The 19,996-nt window shown below is 44.9% G+C and overlaps 1 protein-coding gene and 1 long non-coding RNA gene across 6 annotated transcripts in view; one reads left to right on the forward strand and one right to left on the reverse strand.

Annotated features, from left to right (window-relative positions):
* Positions 1-19,996, forward strand: part of tet3 (tet methylcytosine dioxygenase 3) — a 42,692-nt gene that overhangs the window by 697 nt on the left and 21,999 nt on the right. Inside the window, exons 1-3 of one of the 4 annotated variants that reach the window (XM_076105036.1) lie at positions 9,243-9,802; positions 10,230-10,362; positions 10,507-10,566. Coding sequence is in view for 1 of the 4 variants with exons in the window: in XM_076105038.1 (XP_075961153.1) it covers positions 2,325-2,675; positions 10,507-10,566 (411 nt within the window). In the remaining 3 variants the exon portion in view is untranslated. Of the gene's footprint in view, positions 1-1,839; positions 2,676-9,242; positions 9,803-10,229; positions 10,363-10,506; positions 10,567-16,934; positions 19,894-19,996 lie in introns of those variants that run through there. The other 3 variants (XM_076105038.1, XM_076105034.1, XM_076105037.1) reach the window with 3 other exon arrangements.
* LOC142964639 (uncharacterized) lies at positions 183-19,941 on the reverse strand. 2 transcript variants are annotated; one of them, XR_012957540.1, is made up of 3 exons: positions 14,407-19,941; positions 11,748-11,815; positions 183-11,268 (listed from the first exon to the last, which is right to left on the reverse strand). It is a non-coding gene; the product is annotated as an uncharacterized LOC142964639 (long non-coding RNA). The 2 variants fall into 2 exon arrangements; XR_012957541.1 differs by having other exon boundaries at positions 11,748-14,237.

Raw genomic sequence — 19,996 nt, forward strand, 5'->3', positions numbered from 1 at the left:
TAAATCTAAGGATGCCTGTTAGCTTTTATCTGATTGCTGTTGATTGTTGTGGCCTGGCCGGGCTCACCTCGCGACGTTTTAGAAGTTCCCCGTGGGTAACCACGTGGACATACTGTAAAAATCACAACAGAAGCAGAGGGGAGCTCGTTTACACTACTGCCACGCGATTACACCACGTGCGGAGCCGGCAGAGCGCGTGCTGTTGCTAGGCAATGTCAATTGCCTTTAGATAACGTTAGCTGAAGTTTAGTTGTGCAATTAGCCACGCGGTGAAGGGACAAATAGGAACATACACGTGTCGGACATTTCATTAGCTAACGTTACTTTACCTGTGGGCTTAGGTTACCTTTTAATTGAAGCAGTGTCACAGTGGACAGGTCTAGGAACTGCTAAAGTTTCATATTTAAATAAGCTAGCTTTATACCATGGACCCCCATTTGGTAAGATAAGTGATACTTACATGTAACGTTACAAACAAACAACATTAAGGTCATGAGGCAAAAGTGCTATCCTGCTAATTGTTGAAACAGGTCGCACCTTAACGTTAGCTTACTAGCAAAGCTGTAAACAAGCTAATGTGAAAAGTTAAAATGTAACACATTTTGTTTCATCCCAGCGTTTTGGGGAGATTATTTGTTTTGAATAAGTCTCCTTTATTTATTCTTTTACAAAGTTGCAGTTTTGCTCATTTCATCAGAAAGCAAAACAACCACAAACATTGGCAACAGTTAATTCAACTGCAACATAAACCAACTCGTGATTTTCCCGCCAGAGCGGCAAAGTTTACATGTTTAAACCCATATTAATTTTAAATGCATGTTAATGCAGCCCATAGAGTAATATTAAAGTAAATTAAAGTAGCCTTCATATTTTATAGTGGATTTTGCCCTCCTCTGCATTGCTGTTGACCAAAAAAAAAGACAAATCTTCAGTGCAGGCTGTAAAACCAGGCAGTAGCAAAGAAACCGGGTTTTCTGAGCACAATTCACTTTATTGACGGTTGACTGGAGCGTGTGACCACGAGACAAAGAGGACTGTCCCTGGCATCGACTTATCACCCCCCCCCCGTCTTTCATTCAGGGAGACATAAGCCTCCCGTCCATGTGGGCTCTGCCATTAAAACACTATCTTCTCAAACTGCTCACGTAGGCCTGCATGGCTATGAGCCAACTGCATGCACAGCACTGACAGCTGTGTTTGGAAACCAGACAGTATTCAGACAGCGATCAGCGGCGTCAGACTGAACTCTAAGGCAAAAGCATCTCGTATTATCACAGCCAGTTACGCCATTTAAAGTACATCCAGATAATATTTAGTCAATCTGATAAATGATAAATCAGTAAACTATTGCCTTAAATAGTCCATTGTGTGAGTTTTCAAATTTGCTTCATCTTTAATTCTTAGTTGATGTTATTACCTTTGTAATAGACACATGAGGGGTTTTCCCTGTAAGTGCCTCCAATCTTATCGGCCTTTCTTAATCACGTAGTCTTAGAAAAATGGCCGTAGAACACGCTTACCCTGAGGCCTGAAGTGGACAAAGATATGCATATTTAACTAACCCAACAAACGAACCAAATTTATTTGATGGGTATAATCTAAATGAGCAAATAATGTAGAAATCTGCCAATAAAGACACATATCCACACACTCTTCCACGGACATACAAGCTATGGTACACGCTCACACCGGGAAGTGGCATAGAAAGAAATCTGTTGTCAGGGGGGATATATCAAAAACATATGCCCTTTAAATGCACTCAGAAAAATTGTGTTGAAAAGAAATATGTATGAATACTTTATTTTGGGCATTTTTTGTTTCATCCCTTTGTCTTTACAGACTGCGCTCAGCCTGTGCAGATGCCGCCATGACTCCCCAGGCTCCAGCTATGCTACCCAGACTTTCGTGGACCGTCTACAATCCCAAAGGGTAGCTGGGAACGATGGTCTCCATACTGCAAGTTACAAGCAGGATTCTCCAGGGCCACCCGGGTGACCAAGAACACACGATGACAATCAAGCTGTCCCTGGAGGGCTCAGACTACAAGACAAGATAAACGCTAACTTTATTTGGTAACAGTCCACAGAGTCAAATGGATTGGGTATAGTCAACAGCACAGACTGATCCGAGACAAGTTATCTACCTGCCAAACATTGTTTTTAAGACCAGACAAACTTCCACCAAGTGCAGCCAAATATTCATTGTATATTTGGAAGGTGTTGATTTTTAGCTCCATTTAAAAAAAAAAACTTCGGGTGTGTTTATTTGTGTTTTTCAATCTTGCTAATTAAGAGACAGAATAGACATAGGTGAGGACAGTAACCATGCCCGGGCCAAGGGAAGGCCCTGGTCCGCCACCCGAGGACACTTATACGTTCTCCATGGACGCGGAGGAGGCTCAGTCTCCACACCAGCGCAGGAAATCCTCAGAGAAGACGTCTCCTCTCAGCAAATACATTGAGACTGAACACCAGCAAGCGGGGCTCTTCTCTCTGCCCCCCGTCGACCTGCAGAAAAGAAAGAGGAAGAAATGCGGCGACTGCACTCCCTGCCTCCGCAAAGAGAACTGCGGTAGCTGCGCAAACTGCCTGAACCGCAAGACGGGCAAGCAGATCTGCAAGCTGCGCAAATGTGATCAGCTGAAGAGGAGACGGGAGGAGTGGGAGGTGAGCGTGGTATTGATATGTTTATCGTACAACCATATTACATTTATTGTTTATGTTTTATGCCCATGCTGTCTCAGAGACTCACACTGGAGGTGTTTGCATGGTCAGCTGGTTGTGGTTGAAGTGCCATTCTCAAGGCCCGTGAGCAGAAAGCTAGAGGAGAGCAGGGAGTGTATCCATTCACCCACTCGCTGCACGTCTTTCACTACAGACCATTACAGATGTCACAAACACCTTGTTGGAGATGTCCATTCAGAAAGATAGCATAAAGCTTTGTAGCTGCTGCTGCCACTAATTGCATTCCTAATCTGTCAAGTGTGGACCTGTTAGTCCTCAGGCTGGGTTTAGAGGGCTTGTCAGTTGCACATGCCATGTGTGCAAAGTGTGTGTATATATGTATATATGTATATATATATATATATATATATATAGCATTTACCCAAAGGCAAATAACTTGAACTAGGAATTAGATTCCCAAACTCAAATGTATGCAGTTTAATATTTCACTCTCCTCAGCGTCTGTATGTGAACATTAACTTCCGTTTAACAACCACAACGTTCTGCCAACTAAAATGTCTTCATAGAGGGCTCGTTATACAATGTGTGTTTTACAAACATTGTTAAACAACGATTGGTTATATTATAACTGCTAAAACAAATAGTATATTAGAAGATCCAATTATGAAGCATGGCTACTGTTAAAAGGTACTTTGACAGAGAATTGCAAAATATGAAGAAAAAAAAAAAAAGATGGCCACAGCAGCTTCATTGTCACTGATCTGACTCCTGGAGTTACACTTGTCTGATTACGATCACAGGTTAAATCCTGTCTCGTGCAAACACTCACAGCATGAAGGCAACATGCTTTTAGTGATATATCTGGGGACAGTTCACTAAACAGCATGAAGCTTTGTGGAAGTGTTTTTATTTGTTGATGAGATTGCCAAAGAGAAACACTTGTGTTGGGAATTGAATGGTTTCCTTTTCTCAATGGTTTATTTTAGAGCTCAATTAATTGATTAGTCAATTGTGAAAACAATTTTCCAGCTACTTGGACCATCCATTTATAATTTTTCTTAAGTTCCAGTTTCTCCAGCGTGATGATTTTCTACTTGTCTCTGTTTTGAATACATAGTGAAAGTGAAGTGAGTATCTTTGGGTTTAGGACTGTTGCTCCAACAAAACTCCACATCCGTTTGGGCTCCGGGAAATTGTGATTGTAAAATATTTCTCACTATTTTTCTGACATTTTATAGATCAAACGAAACAAAATCGTCAAATCATGACAACAGTCAGTCACTTCCCTCACCTTTATCTAGGTTCATCTTGGTCTTGCTTGAGTGCTGCCAGTAATCTATCCGTATATTCTCCAGGCTATGACGATGTCCCGCACAGAGCTGCAGCTGTGTACTAAAGCCCCTAGTGAGGCTGTCCCCACACACTTCAATGTATTGAAAGTATCTGAACTTTGCCTTTAACAGTCAGAAAACCATAGATGTGATTAATGTAGTTAATAAATAAAGAGAGTATTTGCTTGTTGTGCATGTGTGCTGAGGATACAGATGGGTAACCTTTTAATCGTGGTTATAGAGCCAACTTAAATATTGCCCTCAAGATAAAGCGGTGGCAGAGTTTTCGTCTGTTTGGACAGACTGTGAGTGTTTGTGTGCTTTGCATGGCTGAGAGAGTGCGAGGGCTCCCAAACAGCAGCAGTGGAGAATTCCTGCAGTTGCCTGGGCTTTGTCCTTTGACCTCTGAGGCTTCCAATGAGAGTGGGGGGTTAACCTTAGGTCAGTGTGTGTATTTGTGTGTGTGGGTGTGTGAAGATAGAGAAAGAGTGCTTTTTTTTTTTTTAGGTTGTGCACTTATGTGTTAATGGAAGTGCACGTGTGTGAGTTTGGCTTTGTGTGTTTGTACGTGCATCAGCGTCTTAAAGGCGGGGGATGGGCTGTAAAGTCAAGGAGGAGGACGGGAAGATGCAGTGTTGGAGGACGAGAAGCAGGAAGAACCAGTCTTTGCTTCTAAAGCATGACCGAGAAATGGAGGCTTACTGCTCCTCAGAGGGCTGTCAGCCAGCACAACACATGGCCACTGTTTCTGTTACCTACATTCCTATACTTACCGACTTTAACACGCAAAGTTACGACTAAACGGTATTCAATCTTTCTTTGTGATGCCAAGAACTTCAAAGGGTTAGGAGCTGCTACATGATATTTATAGGGTTGTGAGAGGTTATTTGAGGGCAAAGACTATTACCAATATTTCTGAAATGAAACGTGTATGCCATAACATTTGAAACTGTTTCCAAAGCACAGCAATTTCCATGCTAAAATATTTTTTTTAATTATTCACTGTCTTGCAAAGAATTTCAAAATGTGAATGCTTCGGAAACACCATATTATAGACCACGACAACACCACAATAAAATGCTGGTTCAAATTTTTATTACGAGAATCAATTCAGATTAAGAGCTTCTCGTATTAAAGTGGTATTGATCGAGTAAACACAAGGATCAGAATGTAGTCATTAAGCTGCATCTTGTCCATCACCTGGGTCAGTGATAAAAGGCCAGTAACTGCCTGACTCGTCATTGTGTTCAATTAGCAAAATCAGAAGTTGCTGTGAAGTGATTTGGACTGTTGTTCTGACACATGCTGGACACCTTCCCCACCACTTAGTATGCCCAGAAGAAGAAGATCAGAGATGCAGATGACTTTGCGGAGACATGACGTGTTGGTGTTGAAGAGTCGAGCTAAAGTCAAGAGGAACAGGCACACGGTTTGTTTAGCCACAAACAGGAAATCAGGGTTTCTGACAGCATTGTTGCGGCCTGTCCGGTCTTTTGTTTCTTAAGTGACAGCAACCAAAGTGAGAATAGTTTATAGAAACACAATTTTAGTATTCGATTTGTGGTTTATGGGACAGAAATTCTCTCGTGCTGTTGAGTGGTAATAGACGTTTACAGCCTCCATATTTCTAAACCCCCGACCTCTGAGGGACCTCGACCCCTATTCAACCAAACCTTTGCCCCCCGATTTTTATTCTTCCAGCAGCATCTATCTACACTGCCTCTCACTGCCTCTCATGCCTCTCTGTTTCAAGCTAGCTGTGGCTTGTTCAGATTTAGAGCAAACCCACTCAAACTCAGTTTAACCCATCTTTTGATTTGCCAAATAGTCCGACTATAGTACACATCTACCCGATGGATTGGCACAAAAGTTTGTACAGATATTCATGGTGCCCAGAGGACGAACCCTACAGACTTTAGTGTTCCTCTGACTGTTCCTCTACCGCGAGTGATGTTCACATGTCTGGTTTTGAGTGAAATGTCTTCAAAACTATTGGATGGTTTGCCATGAAATGTAGTACAGACATTGACTCAGGATGATTTGTGTATTTAGTGATCCTCTGACTTTTTATCCAGTGCCATCATCGGATCAAATCTTTCTATTTCTATGCTTTGGTTTATGATCAAATACCTGCAAAACTATAGACATTCCCACCATCCTCAGCTGTACCTTTTGTTTAGCGCTAATGAGCGAATGTTAGCATGCTAACATGCTAAACTAAGATCGTTATCATGCTACAGATCAGCATGTCAATATTGTCGTTTATAATATTGGAGCAACATAGGAACGGATTATCTTTCGTTGCAGTCATGTTCATGTTGCTCTGTCAGATAAATAACCTAAATGTAACATGGGCAAAAAGGTATTTTACCGAATCTTTTGTCGGTATGTTTCACTTGATCCGTTTAGTCATGCAGTCATATTTCTTATTGACCATATATCCCAAAATTCAATAAAGGTAGGCAGTGAAGCAAAGGTTATTGCAATTACGGGGATTTAAAAAAATAAATTGGACATAGTTATTTGGGTACATAATAATCATAATGGAGATTGAGGCCAAACATCCATGTGGCCTCACCCTGCCTCTGACACTGTACTGGTATTTAACTAGATATTGTTACAGAATGATAACTATCTACAGCTTCATTCCACAATACCAAATATGGCCGACAAAGATCTTTACTGGTCCACTATTGACAAAGGTGAATATAGTGTTGCAGCATCAGGAGACGTTCAGTAGCTTATCTCCATAAGCTCTTAACTAAGCGTCCCTCCGTCTATCCATGCATCCATAACCCTCCCCTCCCCCCAAGCTCCCTCCATCTCTGCCCTCTGACCTGTATGGATGAAGCAGCTGAGTCCCTTATTGCCTGGCAACTATATCCTCCATTTTCTCCCATGACAACTGCTCACTGCTGTGAATATGGGCAGCAACTCCACCTCTGGCTGTTAAAAATATCCACTGCTATCCACTTTCATCCGATCTATTAAATGTAATATGAAATATGTGTTTAACTCACGAGCCTTTTCATCCACTTTTCTTACTTAATAGCCAGGGTGAGATTCCATACAGACAAGATGAGTCTGTAACTGCTCATGTGAATGAAATAGAGGGGTGTGGTTACCACTATGTACATTGCAGTATAAAGAGCAGGGCAGACTAGCTTAATCAGTACAATTAATTATACTAAATAGTCCAATTGCAGGCCAGCTACCCAGCATCCTCTTCCTCTGTCCATCCTCCTGAAACCAAATGCACATTTTCACAACACTCCATCAGACCGGCTATGATGAGCCTCCCTCCCTTGTGTCTGCATGCAGCGAGTGTTTGTGTGCGGCGTTAGTTCGCAGGTCTGGGGGAGACCCTTGTTGAATATCTTGAGTATGAGTAGTATTTGTGAATGAAATGAGGTTGAATGAAGGCACGTGTAAATCGGGATTATGACGCCGTCAAGGAGTAGATGGGATTTGCGTCTGTGAGGGAATGCGCTCCGTCAGTGATTGCAAAGTGTCCATTGAAGGCTGTGAGTATCTGAATGATGAGGTTTGGCTGAAGGTGCGATGCGCTAGATTACGCTTCATCCTCCATTTTGCATTGGTTTCTCCCGCAAAGACAGCTATTTCTAACCATCCTCCCTTGACAGGTGGTTCCCAGCTGTGTTAGATTTCTACAACTATTATTATAATCCACAACTACTCTTAGTGTTGCTGCTGCCTTTGCTGAAACGATTACTGCGACTACAATGTCGGTACGACTACCGCTTCAAGTACCGCGACTACCCCGGCCACCTGTAACGAAGCACATACAAGCAGCCGCTCGTGCTTATACCAGCTTACCATAAACACGCCTCTGCTCACACATAAACACACACACACTCCCACACTTTCATACACACACGTGCCCCCATCTGACGTCAGCAGAGGGGATTTCCCAAGCCATACGAGAGCGTCAGAAAGACACCACAATTGCTGTGTCACCGCGTGGCCGCCTCGCCTCACCGCGCCGCTCTTCAGCTCCCTCTCTCTTTTCGATTCTCTCTCTCTGTTTCTGTGCCTCTCGCTGTCTGTCCATTCCGCCTCCATCCGTGTCTCGGTCAGCCCGCATGAACTTTCACTGACTTTGTCCCGTCTTGCGGCGGTTACTAATTCAGCTGCCGTATGCACTCGGGCAAGTCTTTGCTGTTTCTTTACATCTTAATCTTAATTTGTTTTTTAAAACGTACCCCTTTCACATAAGCTGATCATTTGAGGGCTTTGTTAGACATGAGAAATGCATCTAGGCAGCGGCACCCGGTTGCTGGTTTGGACAAAACCATTTCCCTTTGGCTTTCGTGGTTATGTTCAGCACGCTGGCAAAAAAAAAAACGTGAAGCGCTGATGTCTGGTTTGAAAAGGTACAAGCTGCAGATGATCTCGATCGCTCAGAATGTAAAACATTATCAACCACAATATGCTCCGTGTGTCATCCTCGCGCAGACTGTGCAGCTTAGATGGTATTTGCACGTGTATGCCTCTGAGATCACTGATTTGTATACATGAAGATTACAGCTGATGATTTGTGATCTTTTCTGACGACATGACAACTTTGCTTGTGGCACTTGTGTAGCTGTAGTGTGTCTTCACTTGCTTTGAGTCAGCATGTTGGGCTTTGCTGTGTAATTGTGCATTTTGCCTGTCAGTGGTTGGGAGGCTGTTTGAAAGGGGCTGTGTGTGTTTGTGTGTGTAGGTGTGTGTGTGCGCGCGCACATGTGTGCAGTCCAGTCCAGTCCAGTTATTGCAGGCAGCCCTGACACAGATGGTGCTCTGTGATACCACATACCAGAGGCATTGTTTAGGGAAGGCGAGTTCGAGGAGATAATTGACAGGCATAGAGAGGACCCATCCCCCCCCAACACACATACACCTCCCGTCCACCTTCACTCCGTCCCTTTATGTCAGCCTCTCTTTTATGGTGCTGCACACACACACACACACACACACACACACATACATACACAGACCCTTTCTCTTTTTACTAGCTTCAATTTCTCTTCTCTCTCTCTCTCTCTCTCTCTCTCTCTCTCTCTCTCTCTCTCTCTCTCTCTCTCTCGCCGCCCTCACTCTCCTTCTATTTCACCCTAGCAGCAGAGCCCAGCACCGGCGTCTGATTGGTGGACGGACTGCCTTTGTGTGCTATCTCTAGCGTGACGTCTCTCCGGCGCGCTCTGTGTGTGTGTGTGTGTGTGTGTGTGTGTGTGTGTGTGTGCATTTGTACACGAGTGTATTTGTTTGAAGAAAGAGAGGGGGGGAGTATGTGGTTGACGGTGCATTTACATCATGTATGCAGAAGGACGAAAGCAAAAGAACTGAACGAGTGGGAGGAAGGAGTGATAGCGATCACAGAGAAGAAAAAAATCCCTTCCGTGTGTATGTGTGTGTGTGTATGAGCGTGTGTGCGGTAGACCTATTGGTATACTAGCAGGAGAGAGGGAGGGGGGTAGAGCAAGAGAGCAAGCGACAGAGAGAGAGAGACAGAGAGAGAGAGAGCGCGCGTGTGTACGAGGGCTCATGTAAAACCAGATTAAAAACACAAGATGGCTTCCTGAATGGGCTGCTGGAACACAGACGAGAGAGAGAGAGACCGAGAAAGAAGAGTGGAGAGGTAGAGAGAGAGAGAGAGAGAAAGAGAGTGCGAGAAGAAAGAGGGAAAGGGATAGAGGTGAGGACAAGAGGAAGCCTGAGTCTTCTGATGGGGATTCGGCCAGCGGACGGAGGAGTACAAACCGAGGCAGCTCAGAGGCTTAGAGGGTAAATATTCATCACTCCAGACTATTTTAGGATTGATAGGTGGGTGGGTTGGGGGGAGTGGAGGGGGGAGAGATTAGGTTGGCGGGACTGGGGAACAGCTCGAGACAAAACACATAATTTAACATTGAGACATCCAGGGCCATGTAGACAAGGGGGGCATACTGTGCCAAATAAGAAGATGCTGTTGTTTTACAATAGTCAGCCCTGCTTTGATGATCTCCATCTATTGCATCTCACTCTCAGCTAACCTATTCACTGACACTTGTGCATGTTTTGCCAATTTACCCTTTAAACAACTGGCTCATGCTGACTTAGTCTAATTCATGTATTAGGAAGGCTGCGCCAGGTCGGTATACAGACATTACATAATTCTTTAATTGAAATTTGATTCTGTCTCTATGCTGTCTCTCATTCTCTGTCCCAGCAGTAGAGGGAAGTGCCGGCTCACTGGTTGAACACAAATTAAAGAAAAGACATTTTATTGTGCACGGCTGCTTTTTGATGGTTGTTGAGGATGACAGGAACGATGAGGGAATCGTGTGTGAAAAGGCATACAAAAGGTGGTCCCACTGTCCTTAATAACGAGTCTTTTTGAAAAGGCCCTTGTCGCATTATTCTATTGATTGTTATTCTCACCCCCTCCCATCTCTCGCTCTCTCTCTCTCTGTCTCCCCCCTCTCTTGTTCTGTTGAATGGCTATACAGGTGGAATATTTTGAAGACAACCGACGAGGCTGCTTGGGAAACCCTGAACTGGCAGCTGAGGTAAGAAAGCCCACTGGGTCTCTGTTTTGTTGTGCGTATGTGTCACATCATCTCTGTCATCTATGTGTGATCTCTGTCCATGATGCTTTGAACCTCAGCTGTAGGATCATCCGTGCAGCAAGGCTCTTATGAGGTGTAAATGTGGCGGTTGATCAACGACCAGGTCCACGACTCTTTCTGTCCGTCTGTCTGCGCGAGCATTCTTATAATACATCGCTCTGTTAAATATGCTACGTATGTGTGTATGTATTTGTGTGAATACGTTTAAGCATAAAGACCTATTACACAGAAACGGTCGTGATTGTCACCGCTGTGTCGCTAGGTTGTCATTTGTGTATTTGCTGCTCTCTCTCACATGAGCTCATTATATTCACCCGGTTATCATCGCGGGGTGGAATAAAGGTGTAGTAGACGTCTTTAGGCATCTGCCTTCCCATCCGAGTCGCCCTGCTCGGAAGCTGGCGATAGTAAACTTCGGCTTTATTTTCAAGCCGTAGCGAGCTGAGTGCCTCAGTGAGGAAGTGGCGGCATCCTCGGTTTAAAGCGCCCCACGCTGCCCGCTGATTGGTGCCAGAGCCAGGCATGTGTAGATACAAGCGAGGAGGAGGGAGGAGGAGGAGGGAGGAGGAGGAGGAGGAGGAGGAGGAGGAAGTCTTCGTGCTGGCTCAGGAGCCAGGGGGGCCGTCCTTCTTCTCGTAGGTTCTGGAGTCAAATGAGGTAAAGGGAGTAAAAGTTAGTGGGTCACGCATGCGTACGTGTTTGATTACCGGGCGTAGTAATAACCTGTGGCGTGTGGCCGCTGAGAGCTGCTGTTCTACAGCTTGCCGAGTCGGGGCACGCTTGTGTGTTTATGTGAAAAGGAAGTTTGAGCGGCGAGGCTTCATAGAGAAAAGATTTATTGAGCATCAAACAAGCGGTTCGAGTTCTAACAATGGTGCGATGTCCTCCTCAAGTAGATGAAAGAAGGTTCTGATTCGACTTGCCGGCACAAGCACAGCGAAACATTTTCAGTGTTGTAAACCTAGACAGGTGGAAGTGTTGAGATATGACTCAAGGACATTTATGTCAGCAGATACATGCGGCCGTGTCTCTACAGTGAGGACATATACAGTATATATAGGTTAGTTAATCAGTTTCAAATGTCATGAATGGGTTTAGCTCACAGACACACTCTGACTTACCTCTAAGCCGGCTCTGATCCCCATCCATGTGTAGACAATCTCTTTATCTACAAGATACATACGACCATCTGGGAAGTTAAAGGGAAAGAAAATCACTCAACTGTCCATTGGTGAGAAAAGCTGTAGACTGGGTTTAACAAGTTTGTGTTCTCTGCCTTTGTGGCCTTCCCGAGCTCCTCTTTGTAGAAGGTCATGGTCCTTGATGGATCGTCTATCTTGTGAGACGGGCACTATTTCTGACAATTTTCACAAGCAGTCATACAGTATTTTCAGAAAATCTCAACGTTAGCTCAAAGATGTTGGAACATTTAAACACTGTGTGACAGTAGACATGGTGAAAAGCCAGTCGCGCTGCACTTTCAATCATTTTGCTGTTCAGGAAGCTGAATTAAGAGTTTAACCACAACAGGTAACGAGACAGACAGACTGACTGCACTCACGTGATTTCTTTTTTACACAGGATTTCCTCTCCTCTACATGAGGTGAACGTCACACAGTACAATGGTGGGAAAGAGTCAAAGGCAGAGCAGAAACACTCAAACCGCGCGTGACAGCAGACGGAACGTTTGTTCATCATATGTTCAGCCTCGCGTGGAATCCCCGCTCGCTAAGGGGTTAACGCTGACCTAGTTTCCGTGGCAACACCGAATGTCTGATGACATCATTGCTTTAAATTTAACTCAAGTCCGGACGTCCAAGGTTGGTCACATGACCAACTAGCAGGCTACCACATGTGCGTGTGTGTGTGTGTGTTTGTGTAGTAAGTGGCTTGGTATGTAGTACAGGAAGTGGAGGGTCTGACATCACCTGTTCCACTCAGCGTTGGCTCTCGATGTATTTACTGCTCTGTGAGGTTTCCACTCAGTCAGTAAAGAACTGCAGCTTTGTTTCCCGTGTGCCTTGACGCGCAACTAGTGATCTCATGGATGTAAACCGTGACATATAGTCAACATTTATATCAGTTATCTGGGTTTTGGGTCTCAAGATTCACAGAGCTTCCTTTTTGATCTTGGAGTCATCCTGCTTTGGTCACTCAAATGTATTTAGATGTTATAAGACGCATCTTATTCTCCTATAATACTTATTGTTTAAATATACTGGATTATGATTAAAGGCATTTTGTGATCAAAAATATAAACAAAGATTCATTATATGTCCAGAAAAGCATTAATGTATTCTGTGTCCTTAACGTGATACTTCTATATCTTTACATACATTTTCAGTGCCTGATAGCACTGATTATATGAGCTACGTGCAACGTGAACAGTTGTCTTCAGTCTAAAAGGTGACTGACTGCATTTACCACTTTAACCTCAACTGCAACCCTGCATGCAATCCCAGGATGAGTCGGCTGCTACCAGGCAGCTCTTATATCTACAGTGAATCATGTTAAATTAGTTGTCACCTCCTGTAATGGTTATAAAAGAACCATTTTATTACAAACACCCCAAGGACTTGAACACATTTACATCCCGTAAAACCTCATGGGATTTCAGGTGATGTTTTAATGTATGTTCAATAATATATAGGGACTTGCCAGGCTCTGCACTCTTGTCAGCTTTCATCTCTAATTAATGACAATTAGCAGACGTTTGTCTGTCCTGCTTTACGCCGCTGCATGTGCCCGTGAACATGACCGGACTCAGCCTTGCACCGGGTCCTGGACTGGATCGATACCCTGCAAGGGACGACGAGTTGTGGTTGGTGGCTTGTTGGCATCGGTGGCGGTATCTGTGTTTGATGTCGTTGGGAGGATGCCGGCCGCTTGGTGCCGCAGTTAATAAAAAATGAATGGGAAGAGAAGGGGGAGGAGCCCTCAGCTGTTGCTCGAGCTCTTTAACTCTCACCTCTCTGGTGGCTCCTCTGCTGTTCCCACTGGGCACCCACTTCATACAATCCTGAATCCCCGCTGCCGCCTGACACTGCCAGGTTTTATGTAACACAGCGCCACAGCTGTTACAGAGTTTTCATCACACACTTTTGGAACGCGCACATGAAAATATTGATTTACGAAACAACCGAAGTATAGTCATGGGAATTCAGTGGAGGTATCCAAAAAAAAGGTATAGACAAGACAAGGCATACGACTGGTAGTAGCCCAGAAATGCATGGCATGTGCTAAGATCTCAAAAACCTCACATTAAAGGGACAAAACGTCATCCAGCATCATCCTTTAGGAGACCGCCTTTCACTCGGATGAATAATAAAGATACATTTTGACCTTAAGGTAAATCAGGATGATTTAGTGTATGTAAAACACTTCATGGCTTCATAGTACACAGTTATGTACTGGCCCTTTAAGCCCGGCTACGCCTGACTTGAACATATGGGAAGCTAATCTTAGCCCAAGTCCTGAGAGAGACAAGGTTGGCAACCAGCCACTGTGCAGAGCCGAGGACGGTTGCTCTTACCTTCTCTCTCAAATCTGAGCAATTTCTGATTCAAACCCCATAATATTGTCTCTAAAAAGTCATCACGTAATCATTGAGGCTGAAACACATAAGACAGAAATGTTCTAGTATTAGTAACTGTTTTCTGTTAATGATTACATCACTGTACAGTTAAGATTTGAGCGCTCAGCTCTTTTTCATGACTTGGCACATGTTAGCCTGGCAGGTAGTAGTACACAATGTGCTTTTATTGTTTTTTTTTTACTCACTTGTTTTCCCTCCATTCCCTGTCTGTCTGTTCTCCACTCTCTTTGTCTCCGACCCCAAAACCTTACTCTATATATTGATTATATTTTTCTCCTGCTTTTCATGCACCCTAACCTCAGGCACAAAGAGCTGCCTCTTGAAAACAGCGCCCCCTCCTCTTCCTTTTCCTCCTCCTCGTTATTTTTTTAGAGGCTCCACCCACTACAACAGCCCCCCCACCCATCACCACCTTTCTTTTTTCTCTCTCCTCCCTCCAAAACCACTCCTCCCTTTCTCTTTGTGAGGAGTGCTGAAGAGGGGGGGGGGGGGGGTAGGCCTTCCCCAGCTGGGCTATTCGTGCCGACTTGCACGTGCCAAAAGTCAGGAGGTATGACTCAGATTGGATACCCAACACTCAACACTACGGTCTACACCCAAACACACGCTGAACTTAACACCATCCTGCCTGGGAGCGTGTCGGGGTTGGATGTTGGAGGGAGGAGATGGAGGGGATGGAGGAGATGGAGGAGATGGAGGGGATGGAGGGGATGGAGGGGATGGAGGGGGGGCAGATGTCAATGAAAGCAAAGACAAAGAGAGAGAAACAGCCAAACAGAGAGCTGCAAGATTGAAATAACAAGGTGATGCCTAAATTATGAACAGTATGTGAACAGTCTGTTACTCATGATAGAGTGACAGATGGAAAGATACAGTACATTCATACATATATATATTTATACATGTTCTTAGAGAGGATGTGCAATCCCTTTTATTTTATCCGATACAAATATGTCAAATATTTTCATGAAGTCAATGATTTTCAAAATAAAACACATTTTGTGCCTGGTTTGTTTATAAAAAAAATACAAAACTTGGCGTTAATAATAATAAACAAATCATGATAATACGAGTTTCCAGTAAGATATTAGCGTTAATGTTTGACCAGGCTGACACACTTTGTGTTGCTTCTGCTCCGTTAAATATGACGCGCTCAGTGCAGCGTTCAGTGCAGCCTCGTGTCCTGCCCACCAATAAACCCAGCAACCCTCAGTGAACAATCCAATACTGTATGCATACTAGCATGCATCTGTGCACAGAGAAAATCACTGCCTCTGCGTTTGCTGCCTGTGTGTGCATTTGTCCAGTGTCTTGGCCTCTGTGCGTTAAATGAAGGATAAAGCGACAGAGACGGGGGAGGAGAGGGAGAGTCATAAAGTGTGTCAAATCAGATGACCTTGATGCCATTGGACTGCAGGGCAATACGGGTTGGGGGTGGGGTTGTATGGAGGTAGATGAGAGCAGTAGGTGGAGTCAGCTAACCGTGATGCTCATGTGAGTTGTTTAATGGCTGTTAGAAAAAGCATCTCTCATTTTTTTTTTTTTACTTAAATAACCCAAATTCTCCCACTGATGAGAGGTGATGAAGTTGCATAAATAGTGAAATCACATCAATTTTCGTAAAGAAATGATTCCGCCATGGTACCTTTGAAACAGAAGAAGTTGTTCTCTATTGTCTTCTGTGCGTTTCACACAAACAGACCTCCCACTACCGATGTGCTGGTAATGTTTTAAAAAGGTTGTTTTCGGTGTGTGAGGGTTTTATGTCAGGAGAAAAAGAAAAGGATGACTCAGACTTAGTCATATGCAAGCCAACCCAACACACACTGCTGAGGATGGACTTTTGTTGTCAGTCATCCCTCCTACAACCAAGACCTTTCCTCTGTGCTGCTGAGAAACAGTGAGCGAGAGACAAAGAAGTGAGAGAGATGGAGAGAGAGAGAAAGAGAGAGACGAGGGCGTGAAACAGCTCATTTGGACAATAATTTGACTTGATTGTGAGATGAAGCGATCCATCGTGAGGATCGGAGTCTCTGTTGTACTTTCCTGCTCTCGCTCTCAATGCCCGGTTACAGCAGGTTTACCGTAAGTGTGCAACATACTTGTTCATGTTTTCCATTTCATTTTCAATAAGAAAAGTTAAGATACTTCAACTGTTATTGTAGTTTTCTCTTGAGCTCTTAGTGTTATGTGAAGTGAACACTGTCGACTAGAACAGAAGTTTAAAAAAGGACATGGCTACAGAATGTGTTCCTTCCAGTTGTAATGTAATCCGGCACGTTGTTCTGTTATCTAAATGAGAAGTAACACGTTATGTTCAGGACAGCATCATTGTTGCTTATCTAGATTATCCAGTAAACTTCTATTCTTCTGTCCAACTGCCAAACATGTTGGGCAACGTTTCACCTGAAATGACACTCGTTTATGCTGCTGGCTTTGAGTCATCAGTGAGCGCGTGTTTGAATCCAGATTATTGTCCTGTAATCTAGTTCTTATCAACCTACATGCAGTAAATTGTGGCATATATAGTGTATTTACAGCGTGTTGTTTAGCACCTGCATCACATGTTGAGCAGGTTCCTACTATGTTGATGGTTCGGTCAGATCATACTTCTTCGTTTTACTCGGCGTGTGTACGTCGTTGATAGGGACAATCTCACTCAGCTCATGTTTTTACAGTGCGAGTTAATATATTTAGTTGAAGTTAGGCACTCTTCTCTAGGTCTTGTTTTTTCTGTTTAGTTTTCCTAATGTTCGTGACAGTGTCACAGCCATGTGGTGTCACTCATTTACAGAACAGTTTATATTAGATTTGGTTGTGATGACTGCCGGTCTGCCGAGGTCTCTTTGAACCATAACGACCGTTTTGAAAAATGATTTATCGTAGCTGGTATGCATTTTTGCAAGGAGAGAAATGCTCCTTTTTGTTCAGCGGTTCTTTAAAATGAGGAACCGTGCGTATGTGACTCATGGGTTAAGTCCTGAGTCTTGAAACGCTGTGTCATTGCAGCCGGGGGAGTGAGCGAGCACAAGTGAGCCGGCTGAATGAAAGAGCGTGTGTTGGAGTGTCCGTTGGTGTGTGTTGGTGTGTGTTGTTGGTGATAGTAGAGAGTGGGCATGTGATGACACATGTGCCCACCCAGTGGTGGAGGCAAGCGTCCTGGTGGCTGAAACACTGATGACGATGATAACGATGACGATGCTGCTACGTCATCGCCACATGTGTTTCCTACCTCTCTTGCTCATCGCTCTCCCTCTCGCTCATTGGCCCTCCTTGGTCATGTGACCTAATGCTCTACTTCTCCTCTCCTTCCCTTAGACAGCTTAGGCTGCGCTGGGTTTCTCTTTGGGATTGACGCTCATCTGTGTGTGTGTGTGTGTGTGTATATCCGAATATGTGTGGTAACAGAGAGACAGACCGTGTACAATCTACAGGGCCAGAGAGCAGGGTGTGCGTCAGAAAGCGTTGGAACGGTAATGCACTGCTAAGCTATGCTAAGAGAAGAAAAAAAGGGCTCAGGAAACAAAACTGTGAGGCAAATTGAGAGAGGGAGGCAGAGGCACTTTGAGAAAACGGGAGAAAATGAGAGATCACGAGAAACAGGGGGAAGGCTACCGAAGTTGATCCGACCATAGCGCAGTGTAGCCGGCACATGCTCAGTAATATAAGGGAAAAACACCACGCAGGAGCTGACAACGATCTGCATGGGGAAGACGGCCATGTTTCCCCCCCCCCCACACACCCCCCCACCCCCTCCTGCTCCTCCTGGGTAGATCTGCTCCAAAACTCCAGCAATGTTCGAGAGAAGAGAGGAGACGCCACAAGGCCGGTCAGCCAGCAAGTGGGCGAGAGGAAACATCCAGCGATCATGGCGACGTTGATGATGATAATGATGCCAAGGCGGAACAACGGTGAGGAGAGAATAACAAGAGGACGTTATCTGGCAGACAGGAGAGGACAGAAGTCCTCAGCGAACTGCTATGGGTTGATTACTCGGGTAGCTGTCTTCGTTTGGCAGCAACCTGCCGATCCTCTCGCTGTTTATGCCCTCTCCTTCTTCTTCATCGTCATCTTCGCTCCCTTTACAGAATCCGTCACATAATAACTGAGCGACTCTGTTTTCTCCTCAGACGTCCTCCCCTTGTTGTCTCTCCTCGGTGTCTTCTTCCGTTCCCCTCTCCTCATTCTGCTACTCTTTCTTGCTGATGTTGAAGTATCATCCGCTGTTCCCTCCGCATTTCCCAGCGTAGCCGCCTCGTTCTTCTACCTTTGTTCATATCGCCATCGTTCTTGCATTTATTTTCTTCCCCTCGTGTAGGCGAGGGAGCGGACATTACAGAGTGTTGAGGAACGATTGTATATCAAGCGATCATCAGCTTCCTTCAGTCGAAAAAAACCTTCCACCTCTGTATCCTTTGGACCTTGGAGGGAAGGGCCAGCGAGACCGCCAGCAAGCCAGCTCCCTCTTAATCGACCAACCTTTTTCTCTTTCTTGTGTGTGTAGCCTTGCTAGAGAATCTATTATCAGCCACAGGTGTAAGATTGAAGCTTTTTGTTTCAAGCGAGGAACGGGCGACCGATGTGATTGTGGATGGGGAAGAAAAACGGAGATCGAAGAACCATTATCGGTGGCTTCTCCTTTGGCCCAGGGCTCAGTCGAATCTAGATGCTCAAACACGGAGGAAATCTCTGTAAGGAAAACCAGATACCGTTTGCAGAAGGCATAAACGAGCATAAACATAACGTTGCTTTTCTTCGCTCCTTTTCTTTTTCCTGTTGACGCCGTTGTAAGTTGAGGTCGTGTATTCGCTCGGTAGCCGTTGATTCGCCTCTGCACTTGAAAGCAGAGAAGCTCTGTCATCGCCCGAAATTGCCAGCACTAGGCTTTTGTGGATAAACAGAAACACACAACATAGCCTTATATATCTATATATATATATATATATATATAGCATCACCAAATGCAGTAGAGCAAGCAGTGCTGAAGGGCGTGGATAGAGATAGAGAGGTTTTCTCATTGGTGAGAGCTCTGCTGCACTGTGCTGTTTCCTAGGCTGCCGTTACCAGCGACTATCCCCCACAGCTCTCTCTGTTTCTGCTCACTGCACACTCCTCCATTCCATCGTACGTGCCCGCTGTGGCTCAGATAATGGCCTCTCGCTCTGCACACACTGAAGAGAGAGAGAGGAGAGGAGATGGAGGGAGAGGCTGCGCGAGAGGGAGGGAGGGAGGGGGAATGAAGGGAGGGAGAGAGCGAGAGAGAGGGGAAGGTGGGGGCTGCGAAGAGAAGCCGACTGCATGTGTAGCCGAGAGAAAGAAAGAGGATATTGAAAAAGGGAAGGGAGGAGCAGACGGAGATAATGAGAAAGGAAAAAGGAGAGAACAGAAAGCGTCAGCCATAAGAAGAGGCGAGAGAGAAATGAGAAACGTGTGTGCCGTGCTGGGGGGAAGTGTGTTTGCTGTGTGTGCGTGTGTGAATGCATGCATGTGTATTTCGCCGCTCGCTCTGTCTGTGCGCCGCACAGACTGGAAGGAATAAAAAGGAATACAACCCAACAAGTCCGGATTGCTTTTGGGCTGCTGTGCCGGCAAGCAAGTCTCATGCTCCTCTCTGTCTCTTCTTCTGCTTTCTGCTCTCCGACCGGCAGCTCTGTCTGGACGTCTAAGACCACGTAAGTACATACATCGCTCGTCCTCAGGCTCACAGCCGGCTTCATATTGTCAGGGTTTCTGCTTCATGTTCCTGCTCGGCACGGCAGCAAAGGAAGGGGTGGG

Source organism: Anarhichas minor, unplaced genomic scaffold, assembly GCF_050575085.1.
Source record: "Anarhichas minor isolate MPS153535 unplaced genomic scaffold, ASM5057508v1 ptg000030l, whole genome shotgun sequence".
Lineage (NCBI taxonomy): Eukaryota > Metazoa > Chordata > Actinopteri > Perciformes > Anarhichadidae > Anarhichas > Anarhichas minor.